The sequence below is a fragment of the Apteryx mantelli genome, chromosome 16 (genome assembly GCF_036417845.1).
Source record: "Apteryx mantelli isolate bAptMan1 chromosome 16, bAptMan1.hap1, whole genome shotgun sequence".
NCBI classification, from domain to species: domain Eukaryota; kingdom Metazoa; phylum Chordata; class Aves; order Apterygiformes; family Apterygidae; genus Apteryx; species Apteryx mantelli.
In genome coordinates this window covers 4,782,244-4,794,283 of record NC_089993.1, presented here as the reverse complement: position 1 = coordinate 4,794,283, position 12,040 = coordinate 4,782,244, and the positions used below count along the sequence as shown (strand labels likewise).

The 12,040-nt window shown below is 70.8% G+C and overlaps 1 protein-coding gene across 1 annotated transcript; it reads right to left on the bottom strand.

Annotated features, from left to right (window-relative positions):
- Positions 1-4,638: 4,638 nt before the first annotated feature.
- Positions 4,639-9,293, bottom strand: METRN (meteorin, glial cell differentiation regulator). The gene is made up of 4 exons (XM_067306496.1): positions 9,133-9,293; positions 6,956-7,383; positions 6,240-6,299; positions 4,639-5,792 (listed from the first exon to the last, which is right to left on the bottom strand). Exons 1-4 carry the CDS (start codon positions 9,216-9,218, stop codon positions 5,476-5,478), a joined length of 891 nt encoding a protein of 296 aa, XP_067162597.1. The 5' UTR covers positions 9,219-9,293; the 3' UTR covers positions 4,639-5,475.
- Between the last annotated feature and the right edge of the window lie 2,747 nt (positions 9,294-12,040).

The window sequence follows — 12,040 nt, the reverse complement described above, 5'->3', positions numbered from 1 at the left end:
GCGGCCGCGGGGAAAGGCCCTGCGAGGCCTCGGCCTCGGCCCCGGGCCCGGGAAGCGCTTGGGGACCGGTGCCCCGGGGAGCGGCATCTCCACCTGCCCCGGGACGAGGCCGCCGCCGCCGTCCATCCGTCCATCCGTCTGTCCGTCCCCAGGTGCCAGCTCTCGCTGAGCTCGGCTTGCACGCTGACAAGACGCGGGCGGCAGCCGAGGGAGGAGCTGCCAGAGCCGAGCGAATGTTCCTGCTCTGATCTTCCGCTCGGTGGTGGGAACCAAATAATCCGCCCTTTCCTGGGACGAGGGCGCGTGCCCCCGCGCAGCCCTCTCCCCGACCTAAAGCCCAGGCAGCTGCACAGCCAGGCACCCAGCCCCGAAATCGAGCGCAGGGCCCGAAAGGAGAATGACTTGTAAGCAGCGGGAAATAAAGCAAACGTGCGTAACCTCTCCCCGGTGCCTCCGCCGGGTCCGCATCGCACATCACTCAGTTATCAGCTCCGGGCTGTTAGCGAGGGGGGTAAGTGGGAAACAACTGGCCGGGCAGCGGCGTGCGGAGCGCGAGCATCGTCTGTGCGCGCTCTGCCGCCACGCGGGGAAGGAGCCGGCCGGGCTTTAGCCCGCTCTTGGCCGGCTCGCCGTGCGCCTCGTCCCGCGAGAGCTGCTGCAGCAAGCGAGCGAGCCATCGCCGCCGGGAGGCTCCCGAGGTGCGGCTTCGCTGCGCGGTTTTGGCCGACGGCGCAGGCCGAAACGCTTCCCCGCCGACGGCTCGCGCTGGTTCCCCTCCGGCGTGGGAGCCGCGGCCCCGCGGTGCACCCGGGGCTTCGGTTTCTTCCCACCCGCGGCTCCGAGCAGATGTTTAATGACAACCAGATCCCACTAAACGCCTGCTTTGGAGCGGTGGTGGGGACCGCGTGCACCGTAAGGGAGGAGACGCCATCTGTAAATACTGTATTTGCAGGAAAAATTGGTTTGGATGTTTCTCCTCCCTGCGCCAGGCCAAGCGCCCAGTGCCTGGCCCGCGGCGTGCCTCGGGGGGTGCCTGGGCTCTGGGCCGTGCTGCGGCGAGGAGCCGGCTCCGCTCACGGCCCGGCCCCGCGGGAGCCGGGGGGGCTGCGCAGCGCTCAGCTGCCCAGCCAAATCGGGGGCCATGGGGCCTGCTCCGATTTTCTGGTGCTTGCTGGCAGGTGGAGCCAATTAGGCTGCGAGCGAGCAGAAAATCAGGGGAAATAGGAGCAGGCAGAGGGGGGGAGCGGGAGGGAAGCGAGGGGGGAGGGAGATGCCGGGGAGGGGGTGAGGAGGAAGGCCAGGCCAGGCGGCCGGGGCTGGAGACGCGCCCGGGATGCTCTCGGTGGAAAACTCATTAATTAACGGAGCAATCCCCGGCGAGGCCTGAGCCGGGGTCCCCGTGGGGCCGGGCAGCGGGGGCGGCCGGGGTGCGGGGCTGGCAGGTGGCCACGCGAGGGGACCAGGCGGGAGGCGCCGCCGGAGCCCCAGCGCCTTTAATCTGCCTCGGCGGGGCCACGCCGGGGCCGCGGCGGCTGCAAAGCAGCCCTGAATGTCAGGAATTTGTCGCTATGCTGGGAAAGCTCGCTCCCCGCCAGCTGTCAGCGGCGCGGCCGCGCGAGCGGGGCCCCGGCCGCCCCGGCGCTGGGGATGCCCGGCCGCGGCGAGGGCCCGGCTGCCCGGCCGCCTTTGTGCCAGCCGCCTTTGTGCCCCGCCGTTCCCACATCGCGGCTTTTATCCGGCGGCGGAGGGGCTGGAGGAAGGAAGAGGGGGGCAGCGAGAGGGAAGAAAAGGGCGAGGGGGGAAGAGGAGGGGGGAATGGCGGGAAGCGGCTCCCGGCGGCCCTTTGTGCGCAGGGCCGGGGCCGCCCGGCGGCTCGGGATGCCCCGAGCCCGCGCTCCCGCTGCCTCGGCCCTGCCGCCCGCTGAGGGCTGAGTGCTGCCTAGCGCTCGCCCCCGGCTCTCGGGAGGGGAAACTGAGGCACGGCGCCGCACGCCTCCGTGGGCTCACTGCCCTGGGGGAGCTGGTTTCGGGGTGCCGGGCAGGGGTCCGCCGGCCCAGCTGCCTGCTCGGGACGGTGGGGCAGGGGTGATGCTTTCCTGGCCTTTCTGGGCTGCTTCGTCCCCGGGGAAGTCGGTCCCCAGTGCAGGGCGCCCCGCTCGCTCCGCCTGCCCCGCTTTGCCGCTCGGCCCCTCTCGCCTGATCCGAATGGGGCCAGCGCTGGCAGCCCCTGCAAAAAGCCCCTTTTCTCCCCTTCTTTATCCCAAACCTGCCCCTCCTGCTCTCTCCCATCACGGTGTGCTCCGGGGCTGGCTCCCGCCTTATTTTTCACCCCGCAGAGGAAATATTAACAGGGATGGACTTTTCTCACTGCGTTTTGGCCCCGACAGTGGTGCGGCGATGCTCTGTGCCGAGAGGCACCGTGCGGCCAGCAGTTAATTTGACTTGGACCGCGGGGCTGCGTCCACCCGGGGCGGCCTTCCCCCCCCCCCCGCCGAGGGGCAGGGGAGCCGCCGGGGGCGCAGCACCCGGCAAGGGGCTGCCGTGGGGAAACCGAGGCAGCCGGCGGTGCCGAGGCCGCGCCGGCTGGCCCCGTTCCTGCTTCGCTGCTCGTCTGGGCTCGCTCCGGTTTCTCGCCCTTGCTCCCGCGGGAGGCGTTTCGGCACCGCCGCTGCCTTGGCCGCGTCCCAGCCACCGCCGGAGCGAGCGAGCGAGCGAGCGAGCCGTGGGAAGCGGGGGTGGGAGACCAAATCTGATAAAGGGCAGAGGGCACCAAAAACAACACGAAAAAATCTGCGTTGGAGAAACAGCAGAATAACAGCCCTTTCCGCCGCGGCGCAATGATTTGATTTGGCCAAATAAACATATTTGAAGAAAAACATTTTATTCTTCTCCTGGCCCCAACCCCACCGGATGTTCTGCGCATTAAATGCAATAATTTAGCCAAGAGGAATGCATTAGATTGAGGTGGGGTCAAAGAAACCATCATTTAGCTACAGTTTATAGGAAAAGTTATGCGGGTAGTGTAATTCCCTTTGTCTGCGCCTCATTTATTGGCTTTCCCTTGTCATTTTTGCCCCCTCCCCGCTTTTTCCCATTCTTTTCCTTCTTTCTGCTTGGCTTGCTCTTTTTCCGCCCTCGAGACTCCCAGCACCGCTGCCGCCACGTAACGCGCGTTCGCGCCGGCTTCCTAGGAAGCTCCGGCCGCCGGGCGGCAGCTCGTCACCTGTGCGCTGGCGCCTTGTCCCGGCCTGCGGGATTCGTCGCTCCCCGAGGGTGCCGGGCCGCGGGAGCCGGCCGCGGCGGGCGAGCCCCTGCTCAGCGGGCAGGGAGGTGCCGGCATCTCCCCGCGCGACGGCAACCTTCCCACTGACCCAAAATAAATAGCGGACCTGTGTCAGTGGAGCGTAAAATAAGCATCGAGCTGTTCCCAAGGAAAAACGTGTTATGGATAAAACATACTGATCAGGCTCTCGGATGCAAGCTGACAGACATGAGCTTATCATAAACAGATAATTTTATCCTTTTTCTATTTTTATTTTTTAAATGAAACCCCAAAGCCAGCAGCAAGCTTTGCAAACATAATTTCTTTACCAGGAGAAATGAATTATGGTCAGCTGGTGAACGAAATACCTGGTAATTTAGCCTAGTTAGAGCTCCCCCCCTTAGGAGAAGCGTTTTAATAGCTGAAACATAATATCAGGAATGCATTAAAGAAAAAAAGTGATGCACACCAGCAGCCCGTGCTCAGCGCTCAGGGGCCGGGGCCCCCAGTTTTTCCCCTGCTCCAGAAGCACGAGGCACTTCCCCATTTCCAGGCAGCGTGTGAACCAGCCCACCCATCCGTTCGGCGCGGTTTGCAGCGCAGCCCCCCCCTTTCCGGCGCGTTTCGGAGCGCTGGGTCTCCAAGGTGAAACGCGGGTCCCTTCCCGCCAGGCTGGGAGGGTTTGTGCCCCCGTGGCCGTTTTGGGCGAAGGGATCCCGTGGGGCCGCTGGGCTCGGCCTGGCTCGGCCCGGAGGGGGCACCGCGGGGAGAAAGCGGGAGATAAAGGGAGGAATTCATTTAATGAGAGCGGGGGGACAGAGGGGCGATGGGAAGCGGGGCCGCGCGGGGCTGAGCGCCCGCCCGGCCTGGGAAAGGCGCCTCGAAGGGCCTGGCACAATGAGGCCTTGTGGCTTGCGGGCGATGACGGGAATTGGGCCTGACAGCCCCTCCGCCGGCAGCGTCGCCCTCCGCGGAGCTGCGTCGCCGCGGCCCCCTCGGCGCGGCCCCTCCGGCCCGACCCAGGCAGCTTCCGCAGCTCTCCGAGGGGCATCGCACCCGGCGGGAGCGGAAACACAGAGAGGCACCGCGGGGACAAACCAGGGGCACGGGCATCGCTACAAACGCTCGTTTGCTTTCTTTGATACAGACATTTCGAAGCCCCCGAGAGGCAAATACAATGGCTTCTTTTAAACCATGGAAAAAGCCCCCGGCACCATCCAGAGGGGAGCGGGACCTCGTGCCTGTCCCGTGGGAATGGGCATGGGATGCGCAAAGGCCCGCGAGAGCCGACGGCCCGGCCGCAGGGCTGCATAGCCCCGGAGACCCCCTTTATAGTAACATCGTGCTTAGTATTGATTTCTTCTTTTTTTAAAAAAAAAAGAACACATGCCTTACAAATACAGTTTAGTTTATATAAAAAAAAAGCAAGTCACAAATTTGGTATCGTTATAACTTTAGTGCACATACGATGCCCCCGCGCTCAGCAAGCCCTCCCCAAGGCGGCGAGCGGGACCCGTGGGTGCCGCCACAGCCGCCGCCCCGAGCCCTCCACGGCGCCCCGGCCCCCCGCGCGCCCTGGCGCCGGCGGCAGCACGGACGCGGGCCTCAACCCTCCATTCACGCAGCGCCTTCCCCGCGGGCCGCGCCGGCCACCCCACTGCTTCCCCTCCGCACCTCGCGCTCCCCCTCTCGCTCCTCCGGCCTCGCTCCTCTTCCTCAGCCAGGGCTGCCGCCCCGCTCCCGCTCTCCCCGTCCCCCCTCCGACGTCGCAAATCCACCTCCCGGCCCCGCCGCGCCGAGCCCGAGCCCCCGCGGCCACCCACCGGCACCCTCGCCGCTCCCCGGCCACCTTCCAGCCCCGTCCCCGGCGCCCGCCCGCGCCCGTCTCCGCGCCCCCGCCGCCCCCTGCCGCGCGGGGCTCCAGGCGAGCGCGCCCCGGGAAAACCCTCTCCCTCGGGACAAGATTTTCGCAGGCGGCCCCCGCTCGCCGGCAGCTCCTCGCACGCGGCCCTCCGGGCGCTGGTGCTGCCGCTTCGGCCCCGCGCCAGCCCCCCTCCCCGCCGCCGCCGGCCGCCGCCGGATCCCGGGGGCCGGGGCAGCACGCAGGGCTCCGACCCGGCACGCAGCACTGCTCGCCGCAGGCACCGGGCCACTTCTCGCCCCCCGGAGCCCCCCGGCCCGGCCGCGCGCCGGCCCCGCTCGCCTCCCCGCGCTCAGTCCGAGGGGAACTCGCAGGGGTTCTGGCGCGCGTGCCGGGCGCCCGCGTAGATGCGCTGGAAGTCCTTGTAGCGGGGGGCGCAGCTGAGCCAGGCCTCGCCGAAGTGCAGCCACCCCGTGAAGAGGAAGGTGCCGGGGCCCGGCTTGACGCCGCAGCGCAGCGGCGTGCGGATGCTGCCCGCCGCCTTGCCCGCCTTGCCCACGGGCTGGAACAGCGGGAACTTCTGCCGGTGGATGCGCGTGGCGCTCACGCCGATGACCGACTCCTGCAGCTCGGCGTCGTTGGAGACGCTCCGGATGCTGCCGCGGACCACTGCGGGCGAAGGAGCGCGGGGAGGTGAGGGCGGCGCCGGCGCTGCGCGGGGCCCCCTGTGCCGGGCTGCTCGGCTTCGGCCGCGCTGCCGGAGGCGCACGGGGTTTAGCGAAGGGGAAGGATGGATTTGCCCATTTTCCGGCAAGGAAGGCCAAGGCCAGCTCTGTGTTTGACTCCCCTGTTGCTTCGGCAACTGGGGCTCCCGCTGGGGCCGTCCTGCCCCGGCGCCCGGCCGCTTCGCCCCTTCTGGCGCGGGGCAGGCGAGGGGCCGGGGATGGCCATGGGGGGCGCGAGCTCTGCCGGGCACCGTGGCAGGGTGCTCAGCCTCTTTGGAGGCCTGGGGCTCCACGGTCTGAGCTCCCTCCCTTGCACTCAAGCAGACAGGGGCCCCCCGGAGCTGCTGCGGACGGAAGAGGGAGAAAGGGCCTCCGAGGAGGCTGGACTCACCAAAGTCACTAGTGCAAATGGCCATCAGGATCTCGGTGTCGTTGCACGGCCGGCACGCCCCTGCAAAGGCCAAGCACAGCGCGGTGACGGCGCCGCGAGCCCCGGTGCCCCGCAGCGAGCGCAGCCCCGGCCAGCCGGGCTCTCCCGTGCCCCTGCCAAGCCCAGCTCCAGGCGCCCGCCAGGGCTGGGGCTGAGCGAGGACCCGGGCCACGTGTGGCCCCGCTAGGCTGCAGCGCTCAGCCCCGGCACGGAGGGCAGGCGACAGGGACGGGCGCTGCATCCGCCGCTCGCCGCGGGCAGACATCGAAACCCCATTCCCGCCGGCATTGCCCTGGCTCCGCGTCAAAGTCGCTGCAGGCTCAGCACCGCTGGGCCGGTTCGAGATGAGCCGGGAGCGAGCGGGGATGGGCGTCAGGGCCGCGGCGGAGCTGGCCCCTCCATCGCCTCCTCCGAGGGGCTGGTTTCTCACCCCAGCTCCCGGGAAGGGGCCAGAAGGCGAGACAGGGGGCCAAGATCCCTCCCCACCGCCTGCCCCTCAAGGAGGCAGGAATTTTAACCCCATTTTAGAGATCGGAGCTGAGGCTGCCCAGCTGGCTGGTGAAACCAAGGGGCTGAAACGCCTTTGGCCCCCACGAGGCTAAGTGACTTGGCCAAGGCCAGGCGGCGAGCGGGAGGCAGGGGCCCCCGGTGCCGCGCTCGCTCCCGCCGGGGCTCACCTTCGCCGCCGGCGCTGCTGGAGGGCAGGGCGAGGCGAGCGCGCCAGTCGCCCCGCAGCTCGTAGCGGAAGGCGGCGATGCGGCGGCTGATGTCGCGGTGCGGGGTGGACTGCAGGAAAAGGGCCACCTTCTCGCGGGGCAGCCAGCTGAAGCAGCGCACGCGGGGCCGGAGCGCCGCGTCCGCCTCTGCCAGCAGCAGCTCCAGGACGCCGTCCCTCTCCAGGTAGATCTGCGCCCCCCGGAAGGTGCCGGAGGGCTTGATGCAGGCGGTGAGGTGCCGGGGGCTCCTGCCCGGGCCGGCGGCCGCCGTGGGCAGGCGGGGCGCGAGGCTGAGGCGCAGCGCCCCGGTGGGGTAGAGCCATTCCAGCGAGCCCTCGGCGCAGTGCAGGGAGAGCTGCTCCACGCTGCCCGCCTCCTGCGACAGGCCGCTGCGAGGGACAAGGAGGCCGCGTCAGCCCGGGGTGCCCGGCACCCGCGCCGGGGCGCTGCGGGGGACGCCGCTCTCCCGGGCACCGAGCGGAGCGGGCACCCAGTCCTGGCCGCTTGCCTCGTGCCTGCTGCATGGGTGCCAGCCCGACGGCACCCTCCTGGGGACCGGGCACCTGTGGGGACCCTGCGTGGGTGCCTTTCCCACGGGGCTCCCCGCTCGGCGCGCGCGCGGGATCCCACAGTTCCTCTATTGCAAACGCTGCCCGCGGGCATTTTCCCTGTGGTCACGATGTCCCTAACTCAGCAGGATTTTCACCAGCACAAGAGCTGGCACCTGCCCGGCCACAACCTCGGGGGCATCCGAGGGAGGGAGATGAAAACTTAAAGGAAAAGGATCATGCTCTCAATGCGCCCCTCTGATCTGGGCTAAATCTTAAGATTTTGGGGGCGGTTCGTGTCTGTGGAGCCACGGCTCCTTCCTGGCAGCCGAGGCTGCCGGTTGCACAGCTCTCCTCCGCACCCGGCATGGCTCCCGCTCCCTGCCCCCTCCCTTCGGCCGATTAGGAAAGGGAAACCTCGAGTGGGTCCTGCCGGATGCTGGGGAGGTTTATGCGGTTTATCTCCAGGTCTGGCTTGTGCTAAACACACCAGGGTCCAGAGTCAGGGCTTGGCTGGCTTTTTAATTGCGTTTCTAGGGGTTTTTTGGAGAAAGAGCGGCAGGAGGCTTTCGCAGCGCTGGGTTTGCCCCGTGCTGGCCCTTTCCTCCTCCTCAGCCTCGGCCAGGCAAGGGCAGCGCCATCCCGGGCCTCGCGGCGGCGCCGGGCCTCGCCTCCCCGCCTGCTTCTACCTGTTGCGCGAGGAGGCGGCGAGCGCTGCGGCGAGCGAGGCGGCGGCGGCGGCGGCGGCGGCGGCGGCCCGGGCGCCCGCTTTGTCCCGGCCGCGCGGCCCCCGCCTCGGCCGCGCCGCGGCCCCTCCTGGCGGGCCCGGGCCCTTTGTTCCGCCCCGCGGCGCGGGGATGGTTTGGAGCCCCTCGAGCCCCCTCCCAGCCGGGAGGGGGGCCCGACACCCGTGCTTTCGGAGGCAGCCCCGCAGCCAGCGTGGCCCTGCGGCAGGGGCAGCGGGGGCTCGGGGAGGGCAGGGTCACCTGCGCGGGGAGGAGGAGGAAGGCAGGCTCAGGGAGAAGGCTCCGCATAAAGGCAGGGGAGCAGCGGGGAGCTCGGCGGGGCTAAGGGCTCCCGTCCGGGCGGCGCGGTGCTCCGGGGCAGCCGCCCCTCGCTGCTCCCAGGGCCTTCGCACGGGGGGGGGGAACCGAGGCAGGCGCCCGCCGGCGACCTCGGGAGCCCCCGGCCCTCGGTGGCACCGGGCAGCTGCAGGAGGAGCCGCGAGCCCGGCGGGCCGGGGAAGGCGCCGCGGCCGCGGGCGGGGTGATGGGCGGCGGGGGAAGGACCCCGCGGGCCCGGGGCCGGCGGCGGCGGCGCGGCTCCCGCTCCCCGTGGCCCGGCACACGGCGGCTCCGCGGCGAGGCTCCGCCGGGACCGCGGCCGCGGCTCCGCGCCGGTGCCCGGCCCCGGCTCAGCGGGCGGCCACCGGGCACCGGCCGGGACCGACGGATGCTCAGCTCCGGCCCGGCGGGCGGCACCCAGCGGGACCCCTGCGGCACCGGGACCGGGCGCGGGGCCGCCCCGGCGAGGCGCACCTGCCGGCGGGACGGGACGGGACGGGAGGGAGCGGGGCCCCGCGGCGCCTACCTGCCCCTCCAGCTGCACTGATCCGCCGAGTAGCTGCCGAGCGCCGCGCCCAGCCCGGCCAGGCACAGCGCCCACAGCGCCCACATCGCCGCCGCTCCGCTGCTCCCGCCGCACCGGGCGCTCAGACGGCGGCGGCGGCGCAGGGCGGGCCGGGCGCCCCGCGGCGGCGGCGGCGCCCGGGGGCGCGGGGGGCGGCGGCGGCGGCCCCGGCCATGCCCGCAGCCCGCGCGGCGCCGCGCACCGGCCCCGCGGCCCCGCCGCCCGGGGCGGCCCCGGCCCCGCCAATCCGCGCCGCGCCCCGAAACTTTCGGCCAATGGCGGCGGCGAGCGGCGGCGGGGCGGCGCCGGCGCCCCCGGGAGCCGCGGGGGGCGGGGCGGCGCCGGGCGCGCCCCCGGGACCCCTGCGCGCCCCCGCCCGGGACCCCGCGGCCCCGCGCGCCGGCGCCGCCCGCGGCTGTCGGGGCGGGGGGGTGGGGGGGCACCGGGGTGCCCGGGCAGCCGGGCCCCGCGGCGGGCTGGGGGCAGCCGGCGCATCCCCGGGTGCAGGGACGCCGGGGCTATGGACACCCCGGGGCTACAGACACCCTGGGGCTACAGACAACCTGGGGCTACGGACACCCGGGGTGCAGGAACCCCGGGGCTACAGACCCACCAGGGCTATGGACACCCCGGGGCTACGGACAACCTGGGGCTGTGGACCTCAGGACTATGGGCACGCTGGGGCTACGGACCCCAGGGCTACGGACACCCCAGGCTGCAGACCCCGGAGCCACGGACACCCCGGGGCCACGGACATGCTGAGGCTGTGGACCCCAGGGCTATGGACCCTGGGGCTACGGACACCCCAGGGCTATGGATCCTGGGGCTACGGACACCCCAGGGCTACGCAAAGCCCAGGCTGCAGGCCCTCGGGTACGTACGGCTATGCACACGCCAGGGCTATGTTCGCTCCAGGCTGCCTGCGGGCGCCTGCATCCCAGGCACGCACACCCATCCATGCAGGGGCGGGTGTTTAACCGGGAGTCCAGAGCCTCGGGAAATGATCAGCCTTAGACAGCGGGCATAAACACCCTCCCGAGACAGCCCTTGACACGGCTGATACCCCCGTCCAAGGGCCTGTCCTGGATCTGCCGCTCCTGCTCCGTCCTCATCTCCGGAAAAGGATAAATGCCAAGTTTGCACTTCCAGGGCATGTTTGGATGCAGCCCCAGCTCCCGGGGCTGATTTCGGCGATTCATCAGCAGCGTTCATCGCCGCCGGCGAGGCCCGAGCGCTCGGTGTCCGGAGGCCGCGGAGCTCCCTCCCGCCCGTGTCGGCGCAGCGGGTCTGGGCTGCGGCACCGGGCTGGGGCCGTGCGGCGAGCGCATCCGCCTCGCCCCCGCGCTGCTGCCGCGGGCTGGCGCATCGCGGGAGCAGAGCTCCCCCCGCGTTCCCCTCCTTCCCGAAGCTGCTCCTAATTATTTTATTTTTTTCCCTTCAGACACTATTGTGCCAGGACCACAAACCCTGCAATTAATTAAGTTTCCATCGAGTGACAGCCCGCCAAAATGTTTGAAATAAACAGCGAACAATTGCGATGCAATGATACAGGCGAGGGAACAAAGTCCCCCGCGAGAGGGTGGAGTGGAATGGAAATGAGGGATTGTAAATTTGGACGGCGGAAAGAAAGCGAGCAAGGAGGGGACGGGGAGGGGACTGGGGCCGCCGAGGCGGAGGGAGAGCGGGATTCAGAGCCCTCCGGCCATGAAATGACACTGAAAGAAGTCAATCTGCTGGAATCCATGGAAAATGAGGGCCCTGGCGCGGACCGGAGCCCTGGTCCGAGGCCGCTTTAAGGTGGAGCGGCCGGGGCGCGCGGTGCCTCGGCGGCGGCCGCGGCCCGCACGGCGCGCTCCCCTCGGCATCTTCCCCGGGACGCGTTGCCTCCAGGTGCTCTTTTGGGCGCCCAGAGCGTTTCGGACGGCTGCGCGGGGCCGCGCGCCCGTGGCCGGAGCGGCCGAGAGCCGCCCGCGCGGTGTGAGCCCGGGCGGCCTCAGCGCGGGGCCAGGGCGGCGCGGGGGCGGCCGCCTCGAGGGCCGGATCCTCCAGGCGGCTCCGGTCGGGGCTGTCGCCGCCGGCGCGGGGAGCGCAGCAGGCCCCGGGGGGAGCGGAGGCGCCGGCTCCGAGCGCGCCGCTGCCCAAATCCCGTCTCCTCGGCGGGCGCCCGCGCTGCGCCCACCCGCGCCCTGGCGGGTCGGGGCCGCTCTCTGATCCGCCTGGGAGCTGATTCAGCAAAGGCGAAACAGCCGGCGCCTCCCCGAGCCGGGCGCGGGAGGAGGCGGCAGCGCCGGCGGGGGGCGGCGGGGCATCGCGCGGCCCGCGCCCCGGCTTCGGCCGCGGCGTGAAACCCCCCGCTCCACCTTAACGGGGTGCGACGTGCCAGACCTCAGCAGCGGCCTGACAAAACCGGCGGCGTTAACCCCGCCGGCCGGCCGGGAGCGGAGGCGTCGCTGGGGGAGGCGAGGGGCGCGCCGGGCCGCCCGGGCTCCTTCGCCCCTGCCCGCAGGAGCTGCCCGAGGTGAGGCCGGGCAGCCGGGGCCGGAGGCTCCCGCGGACGCCGGCCCTGCCGCCGGATGCCCTTGATCTCAAGCGCGGCTGGCAGGCGCTTCTGTCCCCGCAGCGCTGCGATGCTCCGGGGCTCCCCCGGGCCGGTCCGAACCCCCAAATCGGCAGCTGGGAGCCCCTCTCCGGGCGCCCAGCCTGGCGGGGTCAGGAAAGGCTGGAAGTGCGGCTGGACCCCCCGAACGCCGGCACCGCGGGTGCCACCAGCACGGCTGGGGGCGATTTGCAGGGTGCCGGGTTGCTCGCTGGGTGCAGAGGGGAAAAGCAGGGTCTGGTCCCACCTCTGCCCTTCTCTGCCTGGGCCGGC

Bases quoted from the DNA above. Each gene is read 5' to 3' on its own strand.
- METRN (XM_067306496.1), bottom strand. From the start codon at position 9,218: ATGTGGGCGCTGTGGGCGCTGTGCCTGGCCGGGCTGGGCGCGGCGCTC. The intron at 7,384-9,132 runs GTAGGCGCCGCG...TGTCCCTCGCAG, and splicing joins CAGTGCAGCTGGAGGGGCAG to CGGCCTGTCGCAGGAGGCGG. The intron at 5,793-6,239 runs GTGAGTCCAGCC...CTTCGCCCGCAG, and splicing joins CATTTGCACTAGTGACTTTG to TGGTCCGCGGCAGCATCCGG.